Here is a 27332-nt window from a genome sequence, read left to right as displayed (position 1 = left end):
GGTTGTTATGGTAAGTGTTCCCGGTTCCAGTTTACCTAATTAATGCAGCCTTAAAATCCTTTCACAGATTTGGATATTAGTATGTTATGTGTATGCCAGGTTAAAGAGATGGGTCTTTAATCTAGATTTAAACTGTCTGCCTCCCGAACAATGTTAGGTAGGTTATTCCAGAGTTAAGGTGCCAAATAGGAAAAGGATCTGCCGCCCGCAGTTCATTTTGATATTCTAGATATTATCAAATTGCATGAGTTTTGACGTTGAGGATTATAATGTAATGTAAGGTCTGTGGCACCAACCCATAGGGTGGCTGGGACATGGAAAGTCAGCAGTCAAGACCTTAGCAAGTATCGCCTTTGAACCTGAACAAAGCTGCCCATAAACTTCTGCCAGGGACAGTGGTACAACGAATAGTTCATGCATCATAATACTTTAGAGGATGACTGGGCATCCTGCCTCATATGCAGCAATGAGGTGCTGTAGAATGTTTTTGTCTGCCTTGACAGTTTTTGCCTTCCCAGTTATTGGGTCTGACTATTGAACTTCAAACAGGGAAGCAAAAGTGACTCTTCTCCCCTGATGGCAACAGCCTCTCCTTTTACAAATGTATCCAGTTGACTTTGCCCTTTCTGTGTAGCTGTCAACAGCTCATCTTCAATTTCCTGGGTGGCAAAGTCTTTGTTTGCAATGTTTTGCAGTGTCTGGGGCAGGTTAGCCAAAAGGAGATCAAATCTCTGTGTAAGATTAATAAGGGAATTAAGATCAATATGATTCAAAGGGGATTGAATTACAGTGAATAAGAACAGAATTAGTATGCAAATTATTCAGAATTAATATTTAACACTTTATCAACTATTCGTCCACTGATAAGGGTAATAATATCATAACATTATGATAACTGATTATGAGCAAGGTAACATAATCTACAATCTACAGACAGGCACAGAAGGGAAAGGAGGGGGTTATGGAGCTTTTATTATGACAAAATGATTTGAATTTGAATTGTGTAAATTTGAATTATTTGCAAGTGTAATCTAATAAAATTGAATTTTAGGTGGTAGTTTAAATAGTTCTGAATTTGATTTTTTTTAAACGAATATTGAATATTTGAAATTTAACAAACTGAAATGATTTTATGGCTGAAATTTATAGACGTATTTTCAAACAGTTAGATTTTTTGTTCTGAATTCTTATACTGCAAATATTCAGTTTAAAAAAAAATTCAGATTCAAGTTTTGCAGATGAAGAAATTCAGAACTTCAAATTCAGTTTTCTAAAATTCAATGTCAAAAATTCAAACTCAAAAATTCAGATCTAACAGAAAGTAGGTCACAGGTCATCCACAGGGAAGAGTAGATGATCTCAGAAAAGTTTTCCAGCGCAAACGTGGTGGTTGTTCAAGAGGTTGACTCCAAGGGTCAAGGAACTCGACCGGAAGTTGAAGTCGGGTGGGGGCTGCCATCTTTTAGCAGAACTTCACTTGCGTTAGCATTCCCATTGACTCCCATTCATTTTGGCATCACTTTGACAGCGAATAACTTTACATCTGAGTCGTTTAAAGACTCTGTCCATTATTTATTTCTAAAGATACACAACAATGTATAAAGGGCTCCATTACCTTCTACGTTACATTATGGCCCCGTATAAACAGTTTTTGTAAAAAATAGGCTAACGATTGCATCATAACCACTCAGCTCTCTGTCGCATTACCGTACAGACAGGTGGAGAAGCTCGCAGGCAATTAACTTAATATGGCATACTGGCGTTACATTTTAAAATACTATACAAAATAATTAATCAGAATACTTACTCCTGCTCACTCACGACAAAGAACTCCCCGCTCAAGCTCGCCGTCTCTGCAAGATTAACGATGGCAGTTTGCACGCACAGCCACTAGAAGATTTACATCTGTCAGACAGGTTGCTGACGTCATCAAGCTTCGTTTGAGTCTGCGTGTCAGAAACGGAAGTGCTAAAAAACGCTAAAACTGGGCTTCATTTGTCTCAATTGAGTTCCAATGGGGTCGCTGTGTCCATTTCTTTTACTGTCTATGGTTGACTCTGACTCTGATCATGAATCGCCCGGGGGTAAGTGTTAGATTAGCTTTCTCATAGTGATGGGAAGTTCGAATCATTTTACCGACTCGGACTTTTGAGTCTCGTTCAGCAAAATGAACGAATCTTTCGAGTCATTTCGTTCATTTCGTTCATTTTAGCAAAATGTAATTAAAATATTAAGTGCTACCTCCCCAACACATCTAGTACTTACGCAAACGTTGATCACACTACAAACAATACAAAACTAAAATGCTATAAGATACAGAAAAAAATATTCATTCTTTACCTGGGTCTTCAGTCTGTGATTAGCTCATCTCACCTCTTATCTGACAAGAAGTCTTCGGGTTTAAGTCATTCCTTAATCACGTGACAGACCCATACGCTATTTCTGACATTTCTGTCACTATGTTTTTGTTACTGTTTGTTGAGGATCTGTGGTTTGTTATTATTTTATAAATAAATAAAACCCTGTTATAAATAAAATATTGATTAATTTGTCTTCTTGACTGTCTATAGGTAAATAAACACTAGGCTATATAATAATATAATAATCCAAGCTTACAATAAAAATTATTTGTATAGTTTGTTCATTTTTACTCCAATTTTGAGTTTGCTGGTATAATAATTGCTTTTCCTAGGCAGACTTGACATATTGGTGTAATGCTTAAAAAAAAGCTCAAAAAAGGACATAATGACATACATTAAAAGAAAATAACATTTTGAATTTGAATTATTAATGTTAGTTTAAGACATTAAGGTTATGATAACTTCAGCTTTAACAGTTTTAACCCAGCTCAAGAGTGAGGAGTTTCAGATCCTGGTGCGCTGCCAGTGCAGGGCCATCCCTTATGAAAAATAACCATGGTTTTATTATAGTAAGACTGTAGTAACCCATGGTTTTTTGGCGTGTTGACTACCATTTGTATAACCACAGATTTACTACAAATACCATGGTTATACTATGGTTAATTTAGCAAAACCATGGTTAATTTGTGGTTACCATGGATTAACTATAGTAACCATGGTTTTTTGGTTTTATTTGTAGTAAAACCATGGTTAATTTTCATAAGGGATGTTTTGGGAAGACTTTGACGAGAGGCAGGGGCGGACTGGCCATCTGTGTGATCTGAAGAATCACAGAAGGGCCGGTACTCCAGGACGGCCGGTTGGCCGGCCCACCACCCGCCAAGCATGCAGTCATCACCGTTTTTTCCCCCCACTAATCTGTTTTTACACTCCAGTACTGTAGGTGGCAGCAATGCACTGCACTGGCCCTGGCCGCCAAGTAAGGAGAAGAAGAAGTGGAAGAGTAGGAAGAAACCAACAGCAAAGAAGTTAACGTTAGATGGAAGAAGCAAACAAAAAACAAACAATATGCATAACGCGACCGCGGGTAAAAAATGGAAAGAAAAGGGTGGGGCTGAGAAGGCTAGAGAAAAAAAAATGCGGAATTAAGATACTGAAGCCGTTAAATGTCCCAAACTAACTGAAATATATATCAGTATTTTCCAGTAGCAGGACCTCTCAGATAAATATTAGCAACAGTGAAGAAGTGAGCCAGACTACTATTCAGGTTGCTACATTTTTAATGATTACAGTAGTTAAAAAAGCTAAACTTTTAGCTGTAAAATGTAACATGCAGTAGCTAATATTAAGAAATATGTTGTGCTTTTACTTTTAAAAATGTTGCTAACATTACACATTTAAAAATTTTGAAAATTTTGAATACAGAAGTTAAATTTGTAATCGTGTATTTTCATTTAGATGTGGTATTATAATCTGTGCAGTAAGATTAATTACTGCATAAATTAAGATTATTAAGTAATAAATTCATTTTAAGACAGCATGAAATAGATTGTATAATATACTTTTTATAACAGCATATTATATAAACTATTCCATCTTGGAATAAAACCTGTTTATTTTTTTTATTTTTTATTTTTATCCATTCCATCGTTTGTTTATTCAGGTTGAGCTTAGACCAAGAGCAGAGAAAGACACCCACTCCAGCTCAACATCAGTGCTATTGCTATAATTTGGATGGTATAGTATCATGAGCCACAATTAAAGTCTCGTGACACTCATGCTAGGAATTATTTTTGTTGTTTTCGAGTTTACGCACGCCGATTGTTTTGGGCCGGGCCTAGTCAAAGTCCAGGGCCGTTTTTTAGTCCCAGTCCGTCCCTGACGAGAGGTTAGCAAGTTTGAGGCTTTCTGCTACCTCTTCTAAGACCTCAGATGATATGATGGAGATGCGGGCCAACCTTGCAGAGCCACTCTTACCCTGCACATCAGACCCTCTGGCCTGGTGGAGGAGATGTTCACCAGTATACAAAAGCCTTTCTGAAGTCACGAAGACAAGACTTTCCATTGTGGCCACATCCGTGCCATCTGAAATTTTTTTTTTCTAAAACTGGGCAGATTATCTCAGACAGAAGAACTCACAGACTCAGCCCATCCAAGGTCAGGGAGCTTGTTTTTTTTTTTTTATTAAAATGCAAACATGCCTTAAGTCCTAAAAATATAGCCACAGTGTGTTATTTATTTTAAAGCGTATTTATTTTTATTTATTTAGAAAAAGACTAGCTTGTTGTGCAATATTTTTGTTGTTGTTGTTGTGATTTTAAAGGTAATTTGTTATTGGAAGGCTCCGTAGCTTTAGTATCTCTTAATTTTCATTTATTTTTTATTCAAATGGTTTAAAATTATTTTGGGAATAGTTATCTTCTTTGATATAAAGTTTTTATTTTACATTTATTTATTTTAAAACGCATTCATTTAAAATTATTATGTAAAAAAAGCAAAGCTTCTTGTGCAATATTTCTTTTTTCTTTATATTGTACTTTTAAAGTTCATTTGTTAAGGTTATTAGACCCTGTGGCTTTATTATCTTTTAATTTTAAGTTAATTTTTAATTATTTACATATTTATTATTTTAATTTATTTTGGAATAGTTGTCCTCTTTGTTACAAAGCTTTTCTGGCACAAAAATGAACAATAAACAACAATTCAAAAGTATGTACACAGTGTTTTTAATGTTTATAAAGTGTCATATGTTACAAAAGTATGGTTTACACAGACAATCTGATTTAATAACTGCACAACTAAACAAAAACAAACAAACAAACAGACAGAAAAAAAGATCAACATTTTAAGCATAACCAACTCTTTATTTCCACATTCAGTCTTATGGAAAAGTATGACAAAAATTAAAAGCAACAATTTGAAACCAGAAATGCATCACGTTACCGTAAGAGTAAATAATACTAATAATAAATAAGTAGCCTTCTACGCACCCATTTGTAAGGAAAGTAGTAAATTAACTAATTACTCTAGCCAATGTTGTCACATCATGGGACAAAAGAACGAAAAACCAGAAGAACCGAAAGATGAACTATTCAATTATCTTTCCGGCTCAATACTGCATTCTTTTACTGTCTATGGTTTTAGCGTATGGGTCTGTCACGTGATTAAGGAATGACTCGACCCGAAGACTCATGAGATGAACTAATCAATTCTATTTCCGGCTCATATTGCATTGGGTTTAGCGTATTGGGCTGTCACGTGATTGAGGAACGAGTCAAAAACCCGATAGACCCGAACTATGAACTAATCAATTCTCTTTCCGGCTCAGACTGCATTGGGTAAGCGTATGGGGCTGTCACGTGATTAAGGAACGAGTCAAAAACCCGATAGACCCGAACTATGAACTAATCAATTCTCTTTCCGGCTCAAGACTGCATTGACTAACAGGTGAATTACTACTACTAGAACAGAACCTATAGAATTATGTGCATGCGCGACTGAACGAATCACACACCGAGACGACTCGTTCTTCCCGAGTCACATTAAAGATTCGTTCAAAATGAACGAATCGTTCAAGAACGACACATCACTACTTTTTCTCAGCACGAGAGACATTTTGTCTAAGCGATCTCTGGTGTTTGTTTTGAAGTATATTTTATATAAAATTGATTAGAACGCGACCGTGTCTACTAGGCCTAAGTTACACAGACAGGACGCGAGCGGCGTGACGCAACTCGGTGCTTGAAGCCACTGTTGCAAAGAGCTGGGACTAGGTCAGTGCTTTAAGTGGGCCGGTACGCACCGGTACTCAGTACCGCCACTTCCAAATATAGCTCTTGAGCGTACCGCCACCTCTCCGTGCGCCCAGAACGTGCTTTTAGCGTACCGGTACGCTCATCTGTTTTAATAGAGGATTTAATCTTTTACCTGCACTGCCGATTTACTGCAAACTTCCTAATTCATCCCACCGAGAGCAGAAAGTACATTACCCAATTCCCCATTCACCCTCAAGTTATACAAGAGAATAGCGCATGTGTCGCTTTTCCCACTGTTAAATGTCAATAACTCAACGTGACCGGAGAAAGTGTGTGAAACTTATCGCAAGACGTTTTAGCATTTAAAACTTGTTTTTGACTATCCATAAATGTAATTTTGGATAGTCACAATTGTAATTCCAGATATCTATATTGCAATTATGACTCGTCGTAATTGGAATTAAGATATCTACAATGTGATTATGACTAGCCGTAATATGCATTGAAGATATCTGCAATGTAATTTTGACTAGTCACAATACACATTCCAGATATCTACAATGCTATTACGACTAGTCATAATCTTCCATTGACTTCCATTGAAAAATATTTGCAGATATCTTCAAATTAGTTTTGACTAGTCATAATTCCAATTCAAGATATCTTTAAATATGATTTGCCTAGTCAAAACTCTAATCAAAGATATCTCAAATTACAATTTGACTAGTGATAATTCAATTAGAGATATCTTTAAATGAGTTTTGACTAGTCGTAATCCCAATTCAAGATAGCTTTAAATATGATTTGACTAGTCAAAATACAATTTAAGATATCTTTAATTCAAAATTTTTAAAGATATCCAAAATACATTTGTAGATATCTGCAATTCATTTATGACTAGTCAAATTACAGTTGTAGATATCTTGAATTGGAATTTTGACTAGGCAAATCATATTTAAAGATATCTTGAATTGGAATTATGACTAGTCAAAACCCAATTAAAGATATCTGCAATTTAATTATGGATATCCAAATCAGATTTTTGACTGGGAAGAACTATATTTAGAGATATCTGCATTTAGCTTTGTGACTAGGCGTAATTGCAATGTAGATATCTGGAATTAACAATTTGACTAGTCAAAATATGTTTATAGATATCTACAATATGCATGCAAATACACCTTTGTTGAGCCCCACCTTATACGTTTTATTTAACCAATCCTGGCTTGGAAACGGTTGTCATCCGCAGTTTTGTCTATGAATTGTATAATAAAAGTCCTGCGTCTTTGGGTGATTTTAAACTGATTTATACATAAGTAATTCAAAAGTATGGAAATAAAAATGTAGCTGGAGCATGTGTAAAAGCGGTAGGCTATACAGAGAGGACTTAAATAGGCTTTTGAACCTGTTTTATATCGTAATGTTGAGACGTGTGTGCTGTGGATTAAATTTTGTTAGCCTTTATTTACAAACAAACACATGTATAAACCTCATGTCAGCCGTTGCAACATTTGATATAATGTTGAATCAGTGTCTATTTACATTAAGTGCAAGCCTGCCCTGTTGTCAGATGGTATACACTATCGCCCACCAACATGTGATTGGAATAGTCAACACTCATAAACGACGCAAACTCAGTATCAGCTTCAGTGGATTAGTGGTTAAAATTTGTGCTTTTCGACGCAATGGACCCGGGTTCGCGTTCGCCTTTTGCCAAACATTTTTTGTCCTTTTTCAAATTTCATATCGTATCGGAAAGGCATTTATTTTCAATAAAAATTAAGGAAATAATTAAAAGGTTGAAAAGAAATAATTGGTAGGGTGAGGGTAGGTGTAGGGAGGGCTTTATTAATTGTCCCAGTAATGTGGCATCTATAGATTTTAAAAAATTGAATTAAAATGATCATTTACACTCACCAAGTTATTATTGTGTACTGTTTTATAATGTACTACAATACTGAGGTGCAGATAATTGCCATTATTTGAAATAAGTAGTATAAATAGCAGAAAATCTTGCTATTTGAACATAGTGTAAATATAATCTATAATTATTTGCACTTAGTGTAAATGGCACATCGTTAAAAAAAATACTGCTATTTTCACTTTGTGTAAATAGCATCTATTGCTAAGAAAATATGCTATTTACACCTAGTGCAAATAGATGCTGCATAAAAGAATACATTGGATTGGCGCTCATCACTGAACACAGTAGAATATCATCATCATGGATCTCTTGCTAAAATACAATACATACTCCCACCTTGTGGGCAATTTATGGAAGCTCGTTTCCGCCACTACATAATGAAATTAATAAATTAATATATATATATCTATTTTATATATACATGATCTATTTTGTAACATGATTCAATTAAAACACATGCACGTGGGAGACATTTTACCACACAAGGCTACATCCAGATTTATTTAATAACCCATGAAGCACTTCATCCAGTAGCTTTTCTCTCCGTGACAACAAAAGCAGACTTTTATTATGTTGTTAGCAGTAAGCAGAGTAGGCGGGGAGGAGCTGAGTAAATTTATTCTGACGTCAGGAGCAATCGCAATTCAGATATCTTAAACTATAATTGTGACTAGTCGAAACTGAATTGGAGATATCTCTAATTACATTTGCGGATGTATGACGCGTCTATTAAAGATATCTATAAAGTAATTACAGATATCTTAAATGTAGTTTTGACTAGTCATAAATATTTAGAGATATCTCTAATCCGATTTCTTACTAGTGCAATTATAATTGCAGATATCTCTAATTGTCATTGTGACTAGTCGAATTATAATTATGACTATCCGAATCTCAAATGTGACTATCCAAAATTATCTTTATGGATAGTCAAAACAACGTTTTAAATGCTAAAATGGCTTGCGATAGAAACTCGCAGACTGATACCTCACTAAGTCTGAATGATATCACTGCAGGTCAGACTCAAGCTAATGAAGTAATGCAGCTCTTTCAGGTAGGGTGACCAGACGTCCCGAAAAATTCGGGACAGAAATCTAAACTGTTGTCCCGACTCCCGAATCTGGCCCTAATTGTCCCGAAAATTATACTAAAGCAAAATCTTGAGTATTTTATTGTCTGATAAACATTAAAAACTGTCTGCGGAGGTTGAGTCGTCCTGCATCCCCCGCTGGCTGCTCATTGGCTGCAGCATCTTTTTTCTAAATTCTAAAAAAATACCGTAGACGGCAAGGCACAAATTTAGATATTCATTTATCTAATTAATCTATAGCCTATGCACAAAGACAATATGATCTTTTTGTCCCCTTTTTGTTTTAAAGCTTGATGAAGAGAGAGAGCGCAAGTTGCTGCAGCTGAGGAGGACAGTGATGCACGCGTACAGGAGTGATTGACAGTTCGCGGCACTGTGTACAAAAAAATACTCCGCTACACAATTATTTCGTTATTTTCGTTTAAGCTTATTAACGTTAGCGTTACAGAAAGGTCTGATTTACGCACTGTTACAACAGTCATTGTTTTTTTTTTTTTTTTTTTTTTTATTTTTTTTAACAATGACATTTGAGTTCATGATTTTAATGTTGCTGTTTCGTGTTCCAGACTAAAGAGTAATGACAGACGGTTGATCTTTGAATAAAAATGTGTTTTGTTACGGTTTGAAATTCATTATCTTTTATTATAGGCTACGAAGTCTAATATCATAAGCCCCCCATCCCGTCACCCAAGACCGCAGTCCAGACCACAGTCAAAAAAATGCAGTTTGTGTAATATTAATCGTCTGTAAGTTGATTTGCTTGCTTGATTGAAGGCACACAGAAAAACACACAGATGTACAGTTTCTTAATCATTTTTTTTTTTTTTTTATTTGTTTAGCTTTTTATACATTTCATTTGCTGTTTGAATAGTATGATTAGCTAAGTTAGGCTACTGGTGACTATTACTGCAATGTATTCATGACGATGCTTGAAGCAAATATATATGCTGTCTATTAAATATATTTATAGGCTAGCTATCCTGTGTCATTTATAAAAACTTTAGTTTGTATGTAGCCAGTGTTTCTGTTACCTAAATAAATCACATACATAGGCTACTGAAAACACTTTTCTTGCAGTGAAAATGTCAATATTGTAATCAATCTAACTTCTAATTGGTTATATAAAATGGTGCATATACCTTAAAGTACACAGTAAAATTACCAGTGTAAAAAATGCAGTGTTAAATGTTAATAACTCCCAAAAAGTTGAATTAACAATCTACAGTGTTGATGAGTACACCCTGTCTTTGTAGTTGCAGGGTGCAACATTATGTGATTTTATTTTTACACTAAAAGTGCAAAAAGACGCGCCAAATTGTCTTGACTCCACCCTCAACGACTGCCTTGTGGGGCAATTACGCCATTTTGTCTGCATGCGACGGAGAAGGTAAGTCTGTTTCTGTGCTTTTCTTGTGTTAACATTATTTAAATAAAAAATACACATTATCTCGAATACGTTTAGAAATAACTGTTCTGCTGATGTTTCTTTTAGGATTAAGGATGCTCATTAAAGTGAAGTTCAACCATGAACAAAAGTTTGTTAAAGTTTCTGGCGCCGACCTGAAACTCTCTGATTTTCTGGATGAAGGTAACGTTAACTTGTTAATTTACTTGTAAAATGAATTTTTAGTTGTGTTTGTAGCTGCCATTGACTTTAAGAATTTTTAATTTTAAACTCAAACTCGTTTTGGTTTGTTCACAGCCTTTGTGAAATTCGGAATTCCCGCCTCCAAACGCGCAGAGACCAGGCTCTACGATTCGTCTTACACAGAAGTTGATGAGGATGTTTTCGAGGAGGTTATAAAGCAGCCAAATTTAGGCGTTTTTATTCTTCGATTCGAAAACTCGTCACAAGGTAATTTATCTTTGTGTGTGTGTGTGTGTGACTGTAAATGCTATTGAGCTTTAAATAATGTTGTTTGAGCCCTTTCAGTATTAAAACAAATGGCCCTTTACACACGATTTGACCATATTTTTTTCTAAATATTAAAAATCTAAAAGATGCGCATCAAATTTGACACCTATATGAACAGTTTTAAAGTTGGTTTTATGAGTTTAAGTCGTTATCTTCAAAGGCTATTTAAGTTAGAAACGTTGTGTGTAATTTTAGAAACGTCCCTAAATTGGCGAATATCAAACGACAAGTTACGTTTAAACCCGTTTTTATTGCTAAACCAATAAGTGTGAAACTCCTTTTGCTAATGAATGTACATTACTGAAAACGCGTTAATGCGACGGTTTACGCATTTATCGAGTCACACCCTGGCCGTTTCTCAATACCAAGAACGCAAAGTTCGGACTTGGCAAGATCGACTCGGGAGTGCAAACTCCTAAGAACGGGAGGACGCAAGGTCTTTAAAAGGAACAGCTGCGTACTTGATAACGTCACTCAGCTCGTCTTAGCTACTCCGGTTATCCTTACTGTATTTACAATAAGATGAAATATAATATCAAACACCACTGCTTCTTCGTTTTCATTTAAACAATAATAGCCACAAAAATGTAGTTCAGGTAGGGCAGATATATTTAGATTATCTTCACTCACTGTATGTATACTTATAACAAAATGAAATATAAAACACAACCACATATAAAATATAAAATACACACACAAATACAAAAAACGTTAATATGGGGTTCAGGCAATATTTGCATATATATATATATATATATATATATATATATATATATATACACTCTGATTATCTTTACTGTATGTATTAATGTATGACTACGCTGCCTCTTTTGGTTATGTCAGTTTTAATGAAAAAATAATAGCCATTAAATATGTATAAAAGTATAAGTATGAAATATAAGAGGCTTATATAATAGGAAATAAAGACAAAAGCAAACAATTCAGGCAAATGTATGCTACATCAGCGCTGTAATATAAAAGTTAATATAAACTAAAATTTGTGTTCCGCCCAAACGATATGACCAGGAACAAATAATAGATTTATGAAGATTGTCTGTTAGATACAGTTAAAACAAATGATATTTCATGTTTAACTACTACAGACACATCCAAGCTAGTGGCAAAGGTCAGAAGGACAAGCTGAGGTGAGACTGCACTCGGCGGTATATATGAGTGCCCGGTGATCACCTGGAAATAGGCGAAGCAAATTTTCAAATATGCACCATCTTTATAAATAAACTGCAGATTTGAGTTTTAAACAACTAGCCTACGTTCCCGCCTGAAAAACCCTTAAATGTACATTTCATGAAACAATAATAGTAATATTTTGAAAATTATGCGGGTTTTGTCCTCTGCCATTAACGCTCGCTGGTTGTTGCAAAATGCATTGTGGGTTACCTGCTCCCTCAAGTTCACACAAGTCACATTTTGATGCATCCTTGATAAAAGGGGAAACATCCCAAGAACAATAACACATCCGGGGATTTGAACTGTACTTGGCTAGATGTGAACTTTGAATTAGAACAGTACTTGGGCAACAACTGATGACATTTCACAAGTCCACAAGAATGCAAGTACAGACAAGAATGCATATTGAGAAACGGCTCCTAATTCCACCATTAAAAAAATGCAGCCGATGTATTGAGGTGAGGACTTGTTAAACGGAATAAAAATTTGTCATAACCATGCAGGCGGGTTGCCATATGTCACCAAATAAATTAAATAAAAACTTAAAATAGAGCATATATAAAAACACTTTTCAGTCTTCCAATACTAACTTGTGAATTGTATAATGCCCTTTGTGCTCTGCATGTCCTTCGCACTTAATATTGTGTATGTAATTTTGTCATAACGGCGGCAAGACAGCAGGGCTATCGCCTAAATTTTGCACAAGGTTTTGTGGTTGTTTTCAGAATCAGAAAGAGCTTTATTTTAACAGTCATTTGATGACAATTATTTTTCAATAGATTTGGCCCAGGTCCCTTCTGTGACAAGTGAAGAAAGCTCATTGCAGAATGCAAACTATGAATCTGATGACACCAGTCTTCTAAGTGATGGAAGTCCTTCAAGAAAGCAACAGAGGGTTGAAGACGAAGCCAGAATTGTGAGTCTGTGATTTTTGCATTGTATATTATTCTACAGTACAAATTTTAAACCTGACTATGAAAAACAAGAAATGTAACTGTGTGACTACTGACTACACAATCTCTGGCCCTTTTCACACCTGGCATCAACATGACTTGGATGATAGTCACAACTAGTAAGCCAAGACACATTGCTGTTTAAATCTTGTCAATTATATATGTCTTTTGTGACTGCTTTTGATTTCATGGTGAATGTTTTGCTGCTTTAAAGAACACATCACTTGCAGGGTATTAAAGGGTTAGTTCATCCAAAAATGAAAATTCTGTCATAAATTACTCACCCTCGTGTTGTTCCTAACACGTAAGACTCTCATTCAGTTTTGGAACACAAATTAATATATTAGTAAGGAAATCTTTCCCTCTATTGACAACTGATGCAGCTGCAATGTTCAAGGCCTAGAAATATAGTAAAAACATCCTTGAAATAATTAATGTGTCTCCAGTGGTTCAACCTTAAATTTATGGTTATGGGAATGGGATTTTTATTTTTATTTTTTTGAGCTAAAAAAACAAAAATAATGACTTCATTCAACAATTTCTTCATCAATCTGTAAAAAGTCCACGTTGAAATGGTAAACTAACATCTATTTAAAAGAGCCTAAAGCAGGACAGAACCTGGAGGACAGAAGAACCCTATCCTGGAAGCACACTGTTTACGGATTGATTTAGGAGTGAAGAAATTTAATAAAGTCATTTATTTGTTTTTGCACACAAAATACATTCCTGTCACCTCATAAAATTAAGGTTGAACCACTGGAGTCACATGGATTATTTCAGAATGGTTCTTGAGAGGGATATGGTTTGTCAATAATTGTATTACGTAACACTTTGCAGTTGGTCCAAAAAATCCTGCAGACTAAACCTGGTGGAGACGCAATCATCAGGGAATACAACAAAACCAAAAGCTTGACTGACAGCACCAGGAGAAAGATGATCAAGATTCTTACTGCAGATATGACTGAAAAACACAGGTAATCTGATGCCGTCCCAAAAGATTCTCCCACAGAACACAAATGACAATTTTAGAAGATCTGGGCCCATATTCACAAAACATCTTAAGGCTTAATGTAGCTCATAACTCACCAATTTAGAAGAAAATCTTAAAAAGAATGGGTGTGTCAGTCCTAAATTTAGGACTCCTAAATTTTGCTCTAAGAGTATTTAACAAAGCATTTTATCATTAAAACTAGCTCCTAAATCTGTGAAATCTTAGGAGCAGTGAAGAGGACTCCTAAGTCACTAAGACCAAGCCACAAACTATCCTAATATGGCTTTTGGCAGCAGTCTGCCTCAGAACGTAAACATTTTAGAAACATTTGACGATAATGAGCTTTTAAAAAGGTATCGCCTTTGGTTTTGGAGGTTATCCCAATCCATTTTTTTCTCTGATTATATCTTTGTTTTCATTAACCTGCTGGGCAAGAAGTAACAGCTGTGCTTGTGTCCTGTTTGGTTTTCTTTTACATTTGCATGTATTACTATCAGCCATGATTATTCTACTCTGTTTATTAAAAGGCTGTTTATATGCATATTCACTAATTGTTTAAGAGGCCGTTAGCTGAACATATGACACTTGCATTTTAAAATCTTTATTTGAATGTGGCAATTAACATTTTTATTTTTAAATCTTTATTTGAATATGGCATCATATTGCGTTCTCTGACAGAGACTATCAGCCAATCACTGTGTGCATAGTTAGTAAGCATGCTGACATCCACAGCAACAAGGTCAACCCCGCCCTTTCTCTGAGCTTAAGACTTCTCTGTATTCCTAATTAAAAGTTTGTCCTAATAGGTTTTAAGAGAAAACTATTAGCTAAAAACTTTTACTGCAGTTTAGGTGAACTCTTAGTGGTAGGATTAAATGTTTTGTGAATACGGGCCCTGATCTGTCAGCTTCTTAAAGGGTTATTTCACCCAAAAATTTTAATTCGGTCATTAGTTACTCACTCTCATGTCGTTCAAAACCCGTAAGACCTTTGTACATTTTCGGAACACAAATTAAGATATTTTTGATTTAAATCCGAGAGCTTTCTGACCCTGCATAGAGAGCAATGCAACTTAAATTTTCCCAGACACTGAAACCTAGTAGGGACATTGTTAAAGCATAAATAAAGTCATTATTTTTGTTTTCTTTGTGAACACAAATATTCCATAGCTTCATAAAATTATGGTTAAACCACTGATGTTACATGGACCATTTTAACAATATCTTTACTACATTTCTGGGCCTTGACTGTGGAAGGACCCTTGTTGTCTATGCAGGGTCAGAAAGCTCTTGGAATTCATAAAAAATATCTTACTTTTTGTTTCGAAGATGAACAATGGTCTTACGGGTTTGGAATGGCATGAAGGTGAGTAATTAATGATAGAATTTACATTTTAGGGTGAGCTAACCCTTGAGTAATCCAAGTCACATTTAGAGCAATAAAACAATAATTCAAATTACTACATTTGATCAATTAAAGTGAAAGTTTACACCAAATGAAAGTGAATTTACTCATCCTTATTGAGCTGTCAAAATGGCTGAAAAACTAAATTAAAAATTTTTACTTAAATATTATCAATATTCTAATTATGTTAGAATTTAAAAGGCATAATTTCAGTTATGGGAAAAAAAGCTTTTGGCTTCTCTCCTGAGGCCACAAGAAGGCGCATCGAGCAAAATATTATGCATATAATTTCTTCAAAGCATAATAAAATAAAAGGACTATCTTTGAAAAAATTGCATAATGTTTAAAATAATGTTTATAAACCATATATAATTATTAAACTTGCTTAAACAATTAGAAACAAAACAACATCATGCATGTATGTATAGTTTAATACAAAGGACCAAAAACCAATCAAAAAGAATACTTTCTTCGTGTAAAAACTTGATATGCAGTGGGGTGGGGAAAACTGCTATATAGTCTTGAGACATGTTTTTTAAAAGTTGAACTTGCATATATTTGACATATCTTTACATGCGGCTATCTTGTGTGAGAGGCGAGTGCAACATTGATATATGTCCCTCTAGAAAATGCAATAAATGTTTTGTGTGAACGGCTTCAGTTTTGACATACACAACATCTTCCCAGCATCGATTGTTCTCTTTTTCCGCAATATTTTGAATGAACAACGTAGCAGCACCGCATCTAGTGGGTTAAACTGGATAGGCTTAAAATGCAATGACACTTCATCGTCGCAACGCGTGCGCCACTGATAAGGCTGCCTGACGCACACCTAAAATTCAAATGCAGATTTTTTAAATTCGATAAGTAAAAAAAAAAAAAAAAACAGCCCTACATCCTTATATTCATGCCAAGATGTAGGTGTTTTTTTTTTATAGAAAAACAATAAAGAATATTTTTAGCAGATACTGTGGTCCTTGGAGGTTTAGATAATGCAAGTCAATCCTTAGCATTCCTTTGAGAGTCAAAAAAATCATATCAGGTTACACTAAATTAATACCCATGGCTCATGATGATACACTGAGGTCTTATGAAGTTAAAAAATCAGTCTGTGTAAGAAACTGAACATTAACTAGGGCGGCTTGATTATGGCAAAAATCATCACAATTATTTTGGCCAATATTGTAATCTCAATATTATTTAACACGATTATGAGTGGGCCAGTTGACCAAAACTTTATATGACTGATTTATTTAAAGATTTCTCAATTCTCAATACCACAGCAGAATACTAGGGTAACTAATTAATAGACATACTTAAATGTCATTGTTTTATTTTGACAGCACATCTCCACCCAGAAATATTAGGGAAATGTATGCCCAAGGAATCGTTGCCCTGTTTCCATATCTTCGTGATCCCTACACAAAGAATGGATATGTAAGTGCAAATAATTTTTGTTAAAATCTAGTTATGGGGTAGTTGGTCACCTTTGTATTTATTAAGATGTGTTTGTTTTTAAAGGAACATTATTATGACCCTCAAAGTGGACAAGGTTACCTGACTTGGAAAATAAAGAACATTCAGAGGAACAGTGCATCATCAGAGAACTGTAGACGTTCCTCACAGTCTTTCAGTGGTGGCCCAACTTCGGAAAGAGAGGCTGCATCCAGCACAGATGTTATCCTCACTGAAGAACAGTGTAGAGAAGCAGTTTCTCTAATGAAACACACCTCAGAAGTGGACACCATCAAGATCAAAATGAAGGAGACATTTCAGTACCGTCGCAAGATGATTCAAGACCCAAACAGAAGCACTGATGTGTTGACGGAATTTCCACGCTTCTTGGATGTTCAAGGCCTGGTGAGAGAACATGTCTATGTGGTGATAAGAGAATTTCTTTAACCCGGTCATTGGGTTGGGGTAAAACAAATATTATAGGTATAATGCAAGTTCAGCTCAATTGACAACATTTGTGGAATTAAGTTCATTACCATTTACAAAGAAATATAAAACTACAATGTATGTGCATAGTCACACATTTTTGAGCTTTATGAATTCTTCTGTTAAAACACGTTATTTGAGCTGTAAAGTTGTTTGAAACATTTTTATTGTGTTTGTATTAATGAATGTTTATGATGTTTTTGCAGATTGAACAGGATTTTGTTTTGCTCTTTGGTGAAAAGACGACTTCTAAGCTTTTAGAAAGGTGGCCAACTACATTCATGCACAAAGTTATTCAGCAAAGCAAAAGTCTTAACTCCTCCCAAGCTCTTCAGGACTTGATTGACTGTGCCGAAATGACTGTGAAGGAGAATGAAATAGGGGATGCAGGTTAGACTGTCAGAGTTCAGTATAAGATTGTTTAGACTTCTCCATGTATTTTTTTTTCTGATGTCATTTATTTTATTTTTTCAGGATGGAACAGTGACATTGCTTCTATTCTTCTTTTACTTCATTTGATCCCACCTTCACCACAAGGCAGAAAGAGACCTGGAAAGATGTCCGCATCTCAAGCAGAAAAACACCTCGTCATCTTCAAAAAGGTAAATTTGGTCTTTACTGTCATTTCCTGTAGTCTGCCGAAAATCAGTGTCTGATGGGCTAATTGTATTGTGAAAAATTAATGTAGAGAGAGTCAATTGGAGAGCTGATTTAATTATTTTTTTTTTATTTTTTTTTATTTTTTTATCTTTAGGCCGGTACTAACATACAAGAGCACCTGGACTCAATTGAAGAAAGCACACAGCCATACCTGCTTGCCATGGGTCCAAAGAAGAACAGCATTCATGTATACTACATCATTCTCGACAAGAAAGCCATACCGTGCAAATCAGTGAGTGGTCTCAGTGCCTTTGATGAACTTTTCAAAGCGCACTTTGTGTTTGGTGCATCTTACAGCAAAGTCCTGCACAACATGTACACCTTTGTACAAACAACAGTTTTTCAGATTGACATTGGGAAAGTCAAAGAGTGCCCAAGAGTTGCTGAACTCAGAGCTAGATTCCTGCGTTAGATTTGATTGCTGGGAAAAATGATTTGTTTTGTTTGTTTTTGTTGTCTGAAAAACACAAATGTTCTTGTTCGACATCTAAAGTTAATTCATGGGCTCTTGCCTGGCAAATCACTTAGACTGAAATGTGGTGAAGCAGGTTGCTGTTTAGAATTTGCAACTTTTTCAGGTTTTCGCAAACATTTAAAAAGAGTTCATGAAGCAGGTGAAGTTTTGTTATGTGTAGAGGATGATGCTGTTGTTCATAATGCAGTTGGGCTACCAAGTAATACTGATGTGGCTACATGTTCAAAGGACAGTTCTTTGCCAGTTCCCAGCAAAAACACTACCGATTTGTGTGCATCAGCAATAGCACAATTGCAAGCTGCAGGTGTTAGTCAGACTACTGTTGATACTTTTGTTATGTCTATGGAGGAAGTAGTTCAAGACATCCAGGATCAAGTAAAAGAGACCGCTATAAAATGCTTATTTTCAGAAAACACGGACATTAAAAGTTCAATTGAGCAGTCATTTCATGAAATTGAAAACCCTTTCACCATGCTTAATTCCATATCTAAACGAAAATCATATTTTACAAAAAAATGGGGAATTGTCCAGCCTGTGGAGAAAGTAATTGGGGTCAGATTTGACAGCAGAAAAAACAGGACTACTGGAACTTATGAGCAAGTTGCAGTGACTGACAAGTTTGCCTATGTTCCAATACTCCAAACATTACAGAACATTTTAAAGCACCCAAACACCACATGCAGGTTCAAGTCAGGTTTACCTAATAAAAACGGTATTTACTCTGATATTGAAGATGGACTGTACATAAAAAGTCATCCCCTGTTTTCGACTGAAAAAAATGCACTTCAGATTCAATTGTATTATGATGAATTCGAAACTGCCAATCCTTTGGGCTCAAAAAAGGGAATTCACAAATTAGGCGGTATATATTTTACTTTGAGAAATTTCCCACCACAATTTAATTCATCTCTAACAAACATACATTTATGTGCACTTTTCCATGCCCAAGACATCAAAACATATGGATTTGATGCAATATTGGAACCTATTGTCAATGACATAAAAGTCCTTGAAAACAAGGGTATACAAGGACCTGCTGGTTTTGTGCGTGGAAGCATTGTCCAAGTAACGGGAGATAATCTTGGTTTACATGGCCTTTTTGGATTTGTTGAATCTTTTAGAGCTCGGAATAACTGTAGGTTTTGTCTCACTGAAAGGGAAGATTATCAAACTGTGTTCTGTGAAGATGAGCCAAATGTAACTTTCCGCACCAAAGAAACACACGTACGACACTGTGAAGCTCTACAATCAGACCCAACACTACAACATGTTTGTGGTGTGAAACGTACATGTTTGTTAAACACTCTGCAGTACTTTAATATATCAGACAACTTTTCTGTAGACATAATGCATGATATTTTAGAGGGAGTTGCTCAGTTTGAATTAAAACTTGTTTTAAAGTATGTTCAAGCTAATTTTTTGACAGCGAAAGAGTTGGATGGCAGATTAAATTCATTTAATTATGGGTACATGGAGAGGAGAAATCGGCCTCCTTCTGTAAAACTGGATGACGAGAGCAATGATTTGGGCATAAATGCAATACAGTGTTGGTGTCTACTTCGAAATGTGCCGCTGATATTTGGTGACATTGTGCCCCAAGATGATAAATACTGGCAATTACTACTACTTTTACTACAAATAGTGAACATTGTATTTTCTCCCATTTTAACTGAAGGACTTACTGTTTATTTGAAACACTTAATTACTGAGCATCACAGGCTGTTCAAGTGCTTATTCCCAGGAAAGAATCTGCTGCCTAAACATCATTTAATGTGTCACTACCCTCGGTGTATACAAAATATTGGGCCTATTGTTCACATGTGGTCAATGCGATACGAGTCCAAACACAATTACTTCAAGACTCAACCAAAATGTTTCAAGAACATAACTAAGACGCTTGCCAAAAAACATCAGAATTTCATGGCATATAACTGGGAAGCCTTTAACCATGACAGAATTGTACTTGGACCAGGAAAGAATGTGTGTGTCAGTGACTTGAATGAAAGTGTTCAGATTGCATCTAAGTTGAACATTCCTACAGAAACAAATGTTCTCTCAGTGAAATGGGTGAAGTATAATGGAACTGAATATCGTTCTACCTTAGTTATTTGTGGTCAGGTAGACCTTGATTTGCCAGTGTTTTATAAAATCAGGGATATTATTGTCAGAAATGAATGCGTGTTACTGGTTACATCGCAGCTCAAAACTGTTTGTTTTGATGAACATCTTTTTGCCTACAGAATTGATCACAGACCCAGCGCATCTCTGAAAGTGTTTACTGTCAGTGAACTCACTTATTACAAACCTTTTGATGTGCAGATGTCCTATGGGTCTGATAATTTCTTTTGTTTTGTTGTACCCTACTGTAATCTTATTCAAATTTAGCTGTCACTTGTTCATGTCTCTGTGAAGTTAATGAGTTTGTTTTATCCATTTTGTATTTCTGTGCAACCCCTCATGAATTTGACTGAACTGTTGAATGTTGTTTTAAAGTAGCCACTTTGCCCAGTTTTTAAATAAAAAATAGTTGTTATATCTGTCTGAAGACTCTTGATTTTAGATTTGATAATGTACATTGACACCATAGAACAAAGTAAAAATAAATTTTGCACTAAAAGGAATACTTTCTTGATAACACTTTGACTAATCCATAGGAATAACAACAACATCAAAAGGTGTTAAATGACCCGTAGTGTAAAATTTTAAGGTGTTAAATGACCCCAGTGTAAAATTGTAAGGTGTTAAATGACCCCAGTGTAAAACTTTAATAACAATAGTAAGTGTAACAATCTACACTCTCAGTGTTATTTTTCAGCACTATAAGGTGCCATTTTAACACTGTAAATTCAACACTACAAACAGTGTACTTTTAACTCTGGAGAGATTGGGACCATATATGATCTTTAGTAGTGTTAAAATTAACACTTTAAGTGTTAAATTGACACTGCTGATTTTACTGTGTAGTGTTCTGATGCAGTCTTCTTGGACATAGGTCAGCAGCTACTCCAAGAATATTATTTTTACATTTGGATAAGAAATCATGTGTCCAATGTTATAATATGGCTTTGATTTGCTTTTGTGATGTTTCCACATATATTGATCCTCATGTAAAGTCACTGTCTGTTTCAGACTGGATGAGAGAGCTGAAGTCACTGGTACAGTAGCTGATCATTGTATGAACTGGACATACATGGAGGCTGTTCTCATCCAGAGACCATAAATATCTCAGACACTCACCTCATTTTGCATTGCTTCATTCCATGCATACTTTCACACAACTTTCCTTGTCTTTTGAATTTGAGTTATATTCATAAAGCAATTACTTCTGTACTTGTCATAGTAACATTTAATGAATTTAATATTTGTGATCTACAGCATTGTTTTTTGAGTATAATTTTAAACAGTAAACATACTTAAAGATAACATGTTATTTGTTAACCTGCATGCCATGTTACTATTAATACACATCAGAGAACTGTCCACATTAAAAAGTGTTGTTAAATTATTGAAATATTAACTTTAATGAATCTCAGAGGATATTAATTTCGTTAAGTGACAGGAGAATAGAGTTTGGCTGACAAAGAAACATTTGGGTTTCATTGTATGTAATAGTTGTAAAATGTGAAAAACAATTTTGAATAAGATTTTCAAATGTTAAACATTATTTACACAATGGATCACTATTCACTATTCTTAGACATGACATGATGAGGTTGTTGTTCAGTGCCTATGGTCAAAGAACAGAGACAATGTATGCTTATGATATTCATAATTATTATATTTATTTATAGTAGTTCTTTCTCAGATTGTCTAAACCGTTAAGCTCTGTATTTGACTGTTAACTCAATGCAATAAAGAAAATTGTGTCCATTTTTAAAACTTTTCATTTAAATATAAAAATTAACTCACGTTTCAATGTTGCATGACTTTAAAATCTTAGGAATAGGATAAAATATGTGACAGAATAAATTTGCATTTATAATAATAAATACACTGATGGGGCTGTGAAGGCTGGTAAAAACTGGTTGTATATATAAAAAAAAAGATTAAAGAAGGCATGACACAGGATGCTCACACCGATTTTATTAAGACACAGATACATTTGTAATGGTTTGATTCAGGTTTTGTATACAAATTGTACTAGTCTCTCTCCAATGACAACTAGGTAGTCTAATCAAAGCAAACTATTATAAAAAAAAAAGCCCCACAAATGAAATATATAAAAAGCGAAATACACCAACAAGTAAAAATTAGGTAAGATAGGTTAAATTATCTTATTAGTTGTTTTTCTGTGTGCCTGTAATCAATCAAGCAAAACATGAAAGACAATTTATCATATTAGACAAACTATCCATTGTTTTGGCACTGTTGCAGTTAATGCTAATTAACACTTAACACTGACACTTCCTTACCTGTTCAAAACAATACATTAAATCAAATAGAGATTTGACGAGCGTGCACTGAATATTTTCAGTTCCATTCGTTTGCACGTTGTTTCAAGGACACGCTCACAATAAGGGAACTAATGAATGTTAATGTTAACTCCCCCAACGGGAACAGTTGAACGGGAACCGAATATTACACAATACCGGGCGATTCATGATCAGAGTCAGAGAGTGGCAACCTCTTGAACCACCACCACTTTCGCGCTGGAAAACTTCCGCAGTCCCCAATTGGCCAAAATGCTCTGTTCGACTTTTCTGAGATCATCTACTCTTCCCTGTGGATGACCTGTGACCTACTTCCTGTAAGATCTGAATTTTTGAGTTTGAATTTTTGACATTGAATTTTAGAAAACTGAATTTGAAGCTCCGAATTTATTCATCTTGAAAACTTGAATCTGATTTTTTTTTAAATGAATATTTGCAGTATAAGAATTCAGAACAAAAAAACTAACGGTTTGAAAATACATGTCTATAAAATTCAGCCATAAAAACATTTCAGTTTGTTAAATTTCAAATGTTCAATATTCGTTTAAAAAAATCAAATTCAGAAATATTTAAACTACCACCTAAAATTACATTTTATTAGATTACACTTGCAAATAATTCAAATTTACACAATTCAAATTCAAATCATTTTGTCATAATAAAAGCTCCATAGGGGGTGACACCTCCTTTAGCCATCTTGAAACCATGACTTTGTTTTATGATGCACTAATGGTTCGATGGGGAATCGTTCTGAACTGTGGAATCCGTTGTTGGGTTCTTTTAATGAAATGGACTGTTCAAGGATAATCCTAAATCTGCAATACTGCAAGCAAAGCATCTTCATCTATTGAGTCCCGTTTCATTCTGCCTTTTGACTTCACTGACATATCCAAATGCTGTTGTCCCTGTTTTGGTGGCACTGCATCAAATTTGTTACAAAAAGGGCTAGATATTTGATCCCTGTAGAAAGCTCATGGCACTATTTAACTTGAAGCAAAACCAAAAACACTTGTTTTTTATGCAGTTTTATGCAGTCAATTGAGATTTTGTGTTATTTTGCTTCCTTAACTTGTATTCCTTCAGATCAATTCAATTCAAGTTTATTTGTATAGCGCTTTTTACAATACAAATCGTTACAAAGCAACTTTACAGAAAATTATGTTTCTACAATATTTAGTGAAAGCTTATAAGTGGTGACTGTTAGTTTGTGCACGTATGACAGGATTTGTAGAAAAAAGACGTAGTCAGCCAGATGATGAACATTATTAATATTATAAAAGATTATTATATGATGTAGTCACACTTGTAGCAATATTTGTTAGTTCTGTTGTTGATTCATGGTTAGCATCATCTGAGGTCCTCTGAGGGTCAGCATCATCTCTTCTCAGGTGTTCTGGATCCAGACTGGAGCTTGTGTAAATCCTAGTTACCACGGGATGTAAATCCTGTGGCAACACATAGAAACAAATAGAGACATCATTAGCATAGCTGCTGATCCAACAAAGTTAAATTAATTCGTTTAATCCAAGCTAAAGAATAAAAATGTGCATTTGATCAGATGCAACTACACACAATTTAAGATACATTATTTGAATGCTTGGCAAAAGAGATTTTTAATCTACATTTAAACAGAGAGAGTGTGTCTGAACCCTGAACTTTATCAGGAAGGCTATTCCAGAGTTTGGGAGCCAAATGTGAAAAAGCTCTACCTCCTTTAGTGGACTTTGCTATCCTAGGAACGACCAAAACTCCAGCATTTTGTGACCTTAGGGAGCGTGATGGATTGTAGCGTGGTAGAACGCTAGTTAGGTACGCGGGAGCTAAACCATTTAGGGCATTATAGGTTAGTAATGATTATTTGTAACTGATACAGGACTTAATAGGTAGCCAGTGCAGAGATTGTAAAATTGGGGTAATATGATCATATTTTCTTGACCTGGTAAGGACTCTAGCTGCTGCATTTTGGACTACCTGTAGCTTGTTTATTGACGAAGCAGGACAACCACCTAGAAGTGCATTACAATAGTCCAGTCTAGAGGTCATAAATGCATGAACTAGCTTTTCTGCATCAGAAACAGGTAACATTTTTCATAGCTTGGCAATGTTTCTAAAATGGAAAAATGCGGTTTTTGAAACATGGGAAATATGGTTTTCAAAAGACAAGTTGCTGTCTAAATTAACACCCAGATTTTTTACTGTAGAGGAAGTAACAGTACATCCATCTAGTTGCAAATTGTAATCTACAAGATTCTGTGTACTGTTATTTGGTCCAATAATTAATATCTCTGTCTTATCCAAATTTAATAGGAGAAAATTATTGGCCATCCAATCTTTTACATTTACATTGTTAGCTTGGATAACTTAGAAGTTTCATCTGGTCTCGTTGAGATATATAACTGAGAATCATCAGCATAACTGTGGAAACTAATCCCATATTTTCTAATAATATTACCAAGGAGCAACATGTATATTGAAAATAGAAGGGGACCTAGGACGGATCCTTTTGGCCCTCCATATTTTACTGGTGATAAATGAGATGATTCCCCATTTAAATAAACAAAATGGTAGCGACTATATACACACTGTAAAACCGAATAGTGAAATTAATCAAATGAAAATAGTTAATTGCACTCAAATAATAATGAAAGTACATTGGAGTTAATATAAATAAGTTCTGTCAACTCAAAATTTTGTTGTAGTAAGGTAAACTAATTGCGTTTTCTAGTTCCCAGCATGCATTACATCAGAAAACAAGGAAAATAAATGTAGAAATAAAGTGCTATTTTACACAAGATTAACATATAGGGACATACGTTAGTACTTAAATATTGTGTTAAATTAGAATTTACAAAGGTTTCTGTTATGTGGTGAAGAGTAGAGCCTGTGGTTAGGTTGAGGATGGACAACACAATACTAATTTTAAGTGAATTTGTTTCTAATTGTAAGTTGAGAAATATCAATATCAATATTTATAAGGTATCTGAGATAATTTAAGGCAACTGGAAGTGCTATTTTTAATTTTATATAAACTTAAAACGTCCAAAAACATCACTTAAATGCTTTTGTGTAATCTGTTGCAAAATATTTTTTGAGTTCTGTGAACTTATTAGGGTTTACAGTGCAGGTAGGATCTAAGCCATCTTAGAGCCTGCCCTTGAATACCTATATAGTTTTGTAATCTATCTATTATAATCTATCCATTTCCTTGTATCGTGCATGCATAAAATATTTTTCTTGATTCCAAAAGAGTTTATTAGGTCAGTAAACGCAAGTCCTAATGCATCATTTATATTATCAATGTGATTATTAAAATCTCCCATGATTAGCGCTTTATCAACTGTAACTAGAAGGTCTGAGAGGAAATCTGCAAATTCTTTTAGGAATTCTGTATATGGCCCTGGTGGTCAATACACAGTAGCCAGAGCAAGAGATACATTAGATTTATTTTGCATATCTGACAGTGTAACATTAAGCAGAAGAATTTTGAGTTAAACCTGTATCCTGTTTTCTGGGTAACATTGAGAATATCACTATATATTGTTGCAACACCTCCTCCACGACCAGTCTGACGGGGCTCGTGCTTATAACAGTAGTTTGGTGGAGTAGACTCATTTAAACCAATATAATCATTTGGTTTTAGCCAGGTTTCAGTTAAGCATCAAAATATTATCTGTGATTTCATTTACAATAACTGATTTGGATGTGAGTGATCTAATATTTATGAGCCCAAACTTGAAAAAAAAAATGTGTTCATTTACTTTATTTTTCTGGTTTAATCACGATAAGATTTTTTCTAGATCCTACATAAAATTTATATTTTGACATCACTGTTCGAGAAACATACACAGTCTTAATAGACTGGACAGCGCAAGTACTTTTATTATTTAAGCATGCAGAACAAAAGTCATCAAAATCACATTTGAGAATTGACTCACTAGTCATATGGAGCGAAGTGTCCTGGAGATGTTGTCAGAGAGCAGCTCCGCTCTGGTTCTACTGGCGTTCAGGTCATCAGCACAAAAAATCCTAAGACGCTCCCAGAAAAGATTCCAATTATTAACAAATAAAAGTTTATGTTCTTTACACCATGACAACAACAATTCATTTAAAGCAACAAGTCTACTGAACCTTTCGTGTCCTCATCGATACTTGGGCAGTGGTCCTGAAATGATGATTGTCGCTGCGGGCATCGTGCTACGAACCGCCTCGATCAAGCTTCTGAAGTCCCTCTTCAGCATCTCCGTCT

At 34.9% G+C, this 27332-nt stretch overlaps 1 protein-coding gene and 1 long non-coding RNA gene across 2 annotated transcripts; both read left to right on the top strand.

Moving 5' to 3' along the window:
• Positions 1 to 2049: 2049 nt before the first annotated feature.
• On the top strand, positions 2050 to 21897 carry LOC127973122 (uncharacterized). The gene is made up of 2 exons (XR_008157250.1): positions 2050 to 2084; positions 21786 to 21897. It is a non-coding gene; the product is annotated as an uncharacterized LOC127973122 (long non-coding RNA).
• Positions 10282 to 21189, top strand: LOC127973099 (uncharacterized). The gene is made up of 9 exons (XM_052577153.1): positions 10282 to 10717; positions 10832 to 10984; positions 13012 to 13148; positions 14023 to 14159; positions 16924 to 17017; positions 17102 to 17440; positions 17728 to 17911; positions 17996 to 18123; positions 18276 to 21189. Exons 1-9 carry the CDS (start codon positions 10609 to 10611, stop codon positions 18591 to 18593), a joined length of 1599 nt encoding a protein of 532 aa, XP_052433113.1. The 5' UTR covers positions 10282 to 10608; the 3' UTR covers positions 18594 to 21189.
• Positions 21898 to 27332: the final 5435 nt, after the last annotated feature.

The sequence above is a fragment of the Carassius gibelio genome, chromosome B15, assembly GCF_023724105.1.
Source record: "Carassius gibelio isolate Cgi1373 ecotype wild population from Czech Republic chromosome B15, carGib1.2-hapl.c, whole genome shotgun sequence".
In the NCBI taxonomy this organism is placed as follows: Eukaryota; Metazoa; Chordata; class Actinopteri; order Cypriniformes; family Cyprinidae; genus Carassius; species Carassius gibelio.
This window is presented reverse-complemented; position numbering and strand designations above follow the sequence as displayed.

What these genes read in the sequence shown, in the direction of transcription:
- LOC127973099 (XM_052577153.1), top strand. Translation starts at nt 10,609, where the DNA reads ATGTTTCTTTTAGGATTAAGGATGCTCATTAAAGTGAAGTTCAACCAT. An exon ending in CCTACACAAAGAATGGATAT is followed by an intron (nt 17,018 to 17,101) that starts GTAAGTGCAAAT and finishes TTGTTTTTAAAG; the next exon opens with GAACATTATTATGACCCTCA. An exon ending in GAATGAAATAGGGGATGCAG is followed by an intron (nt 17,912 to 17,995) that starts GTTAGACTGTCA and finishes TTATTTTTTCAG; the next exon opens with GATGGAACAGTGACATTGCT.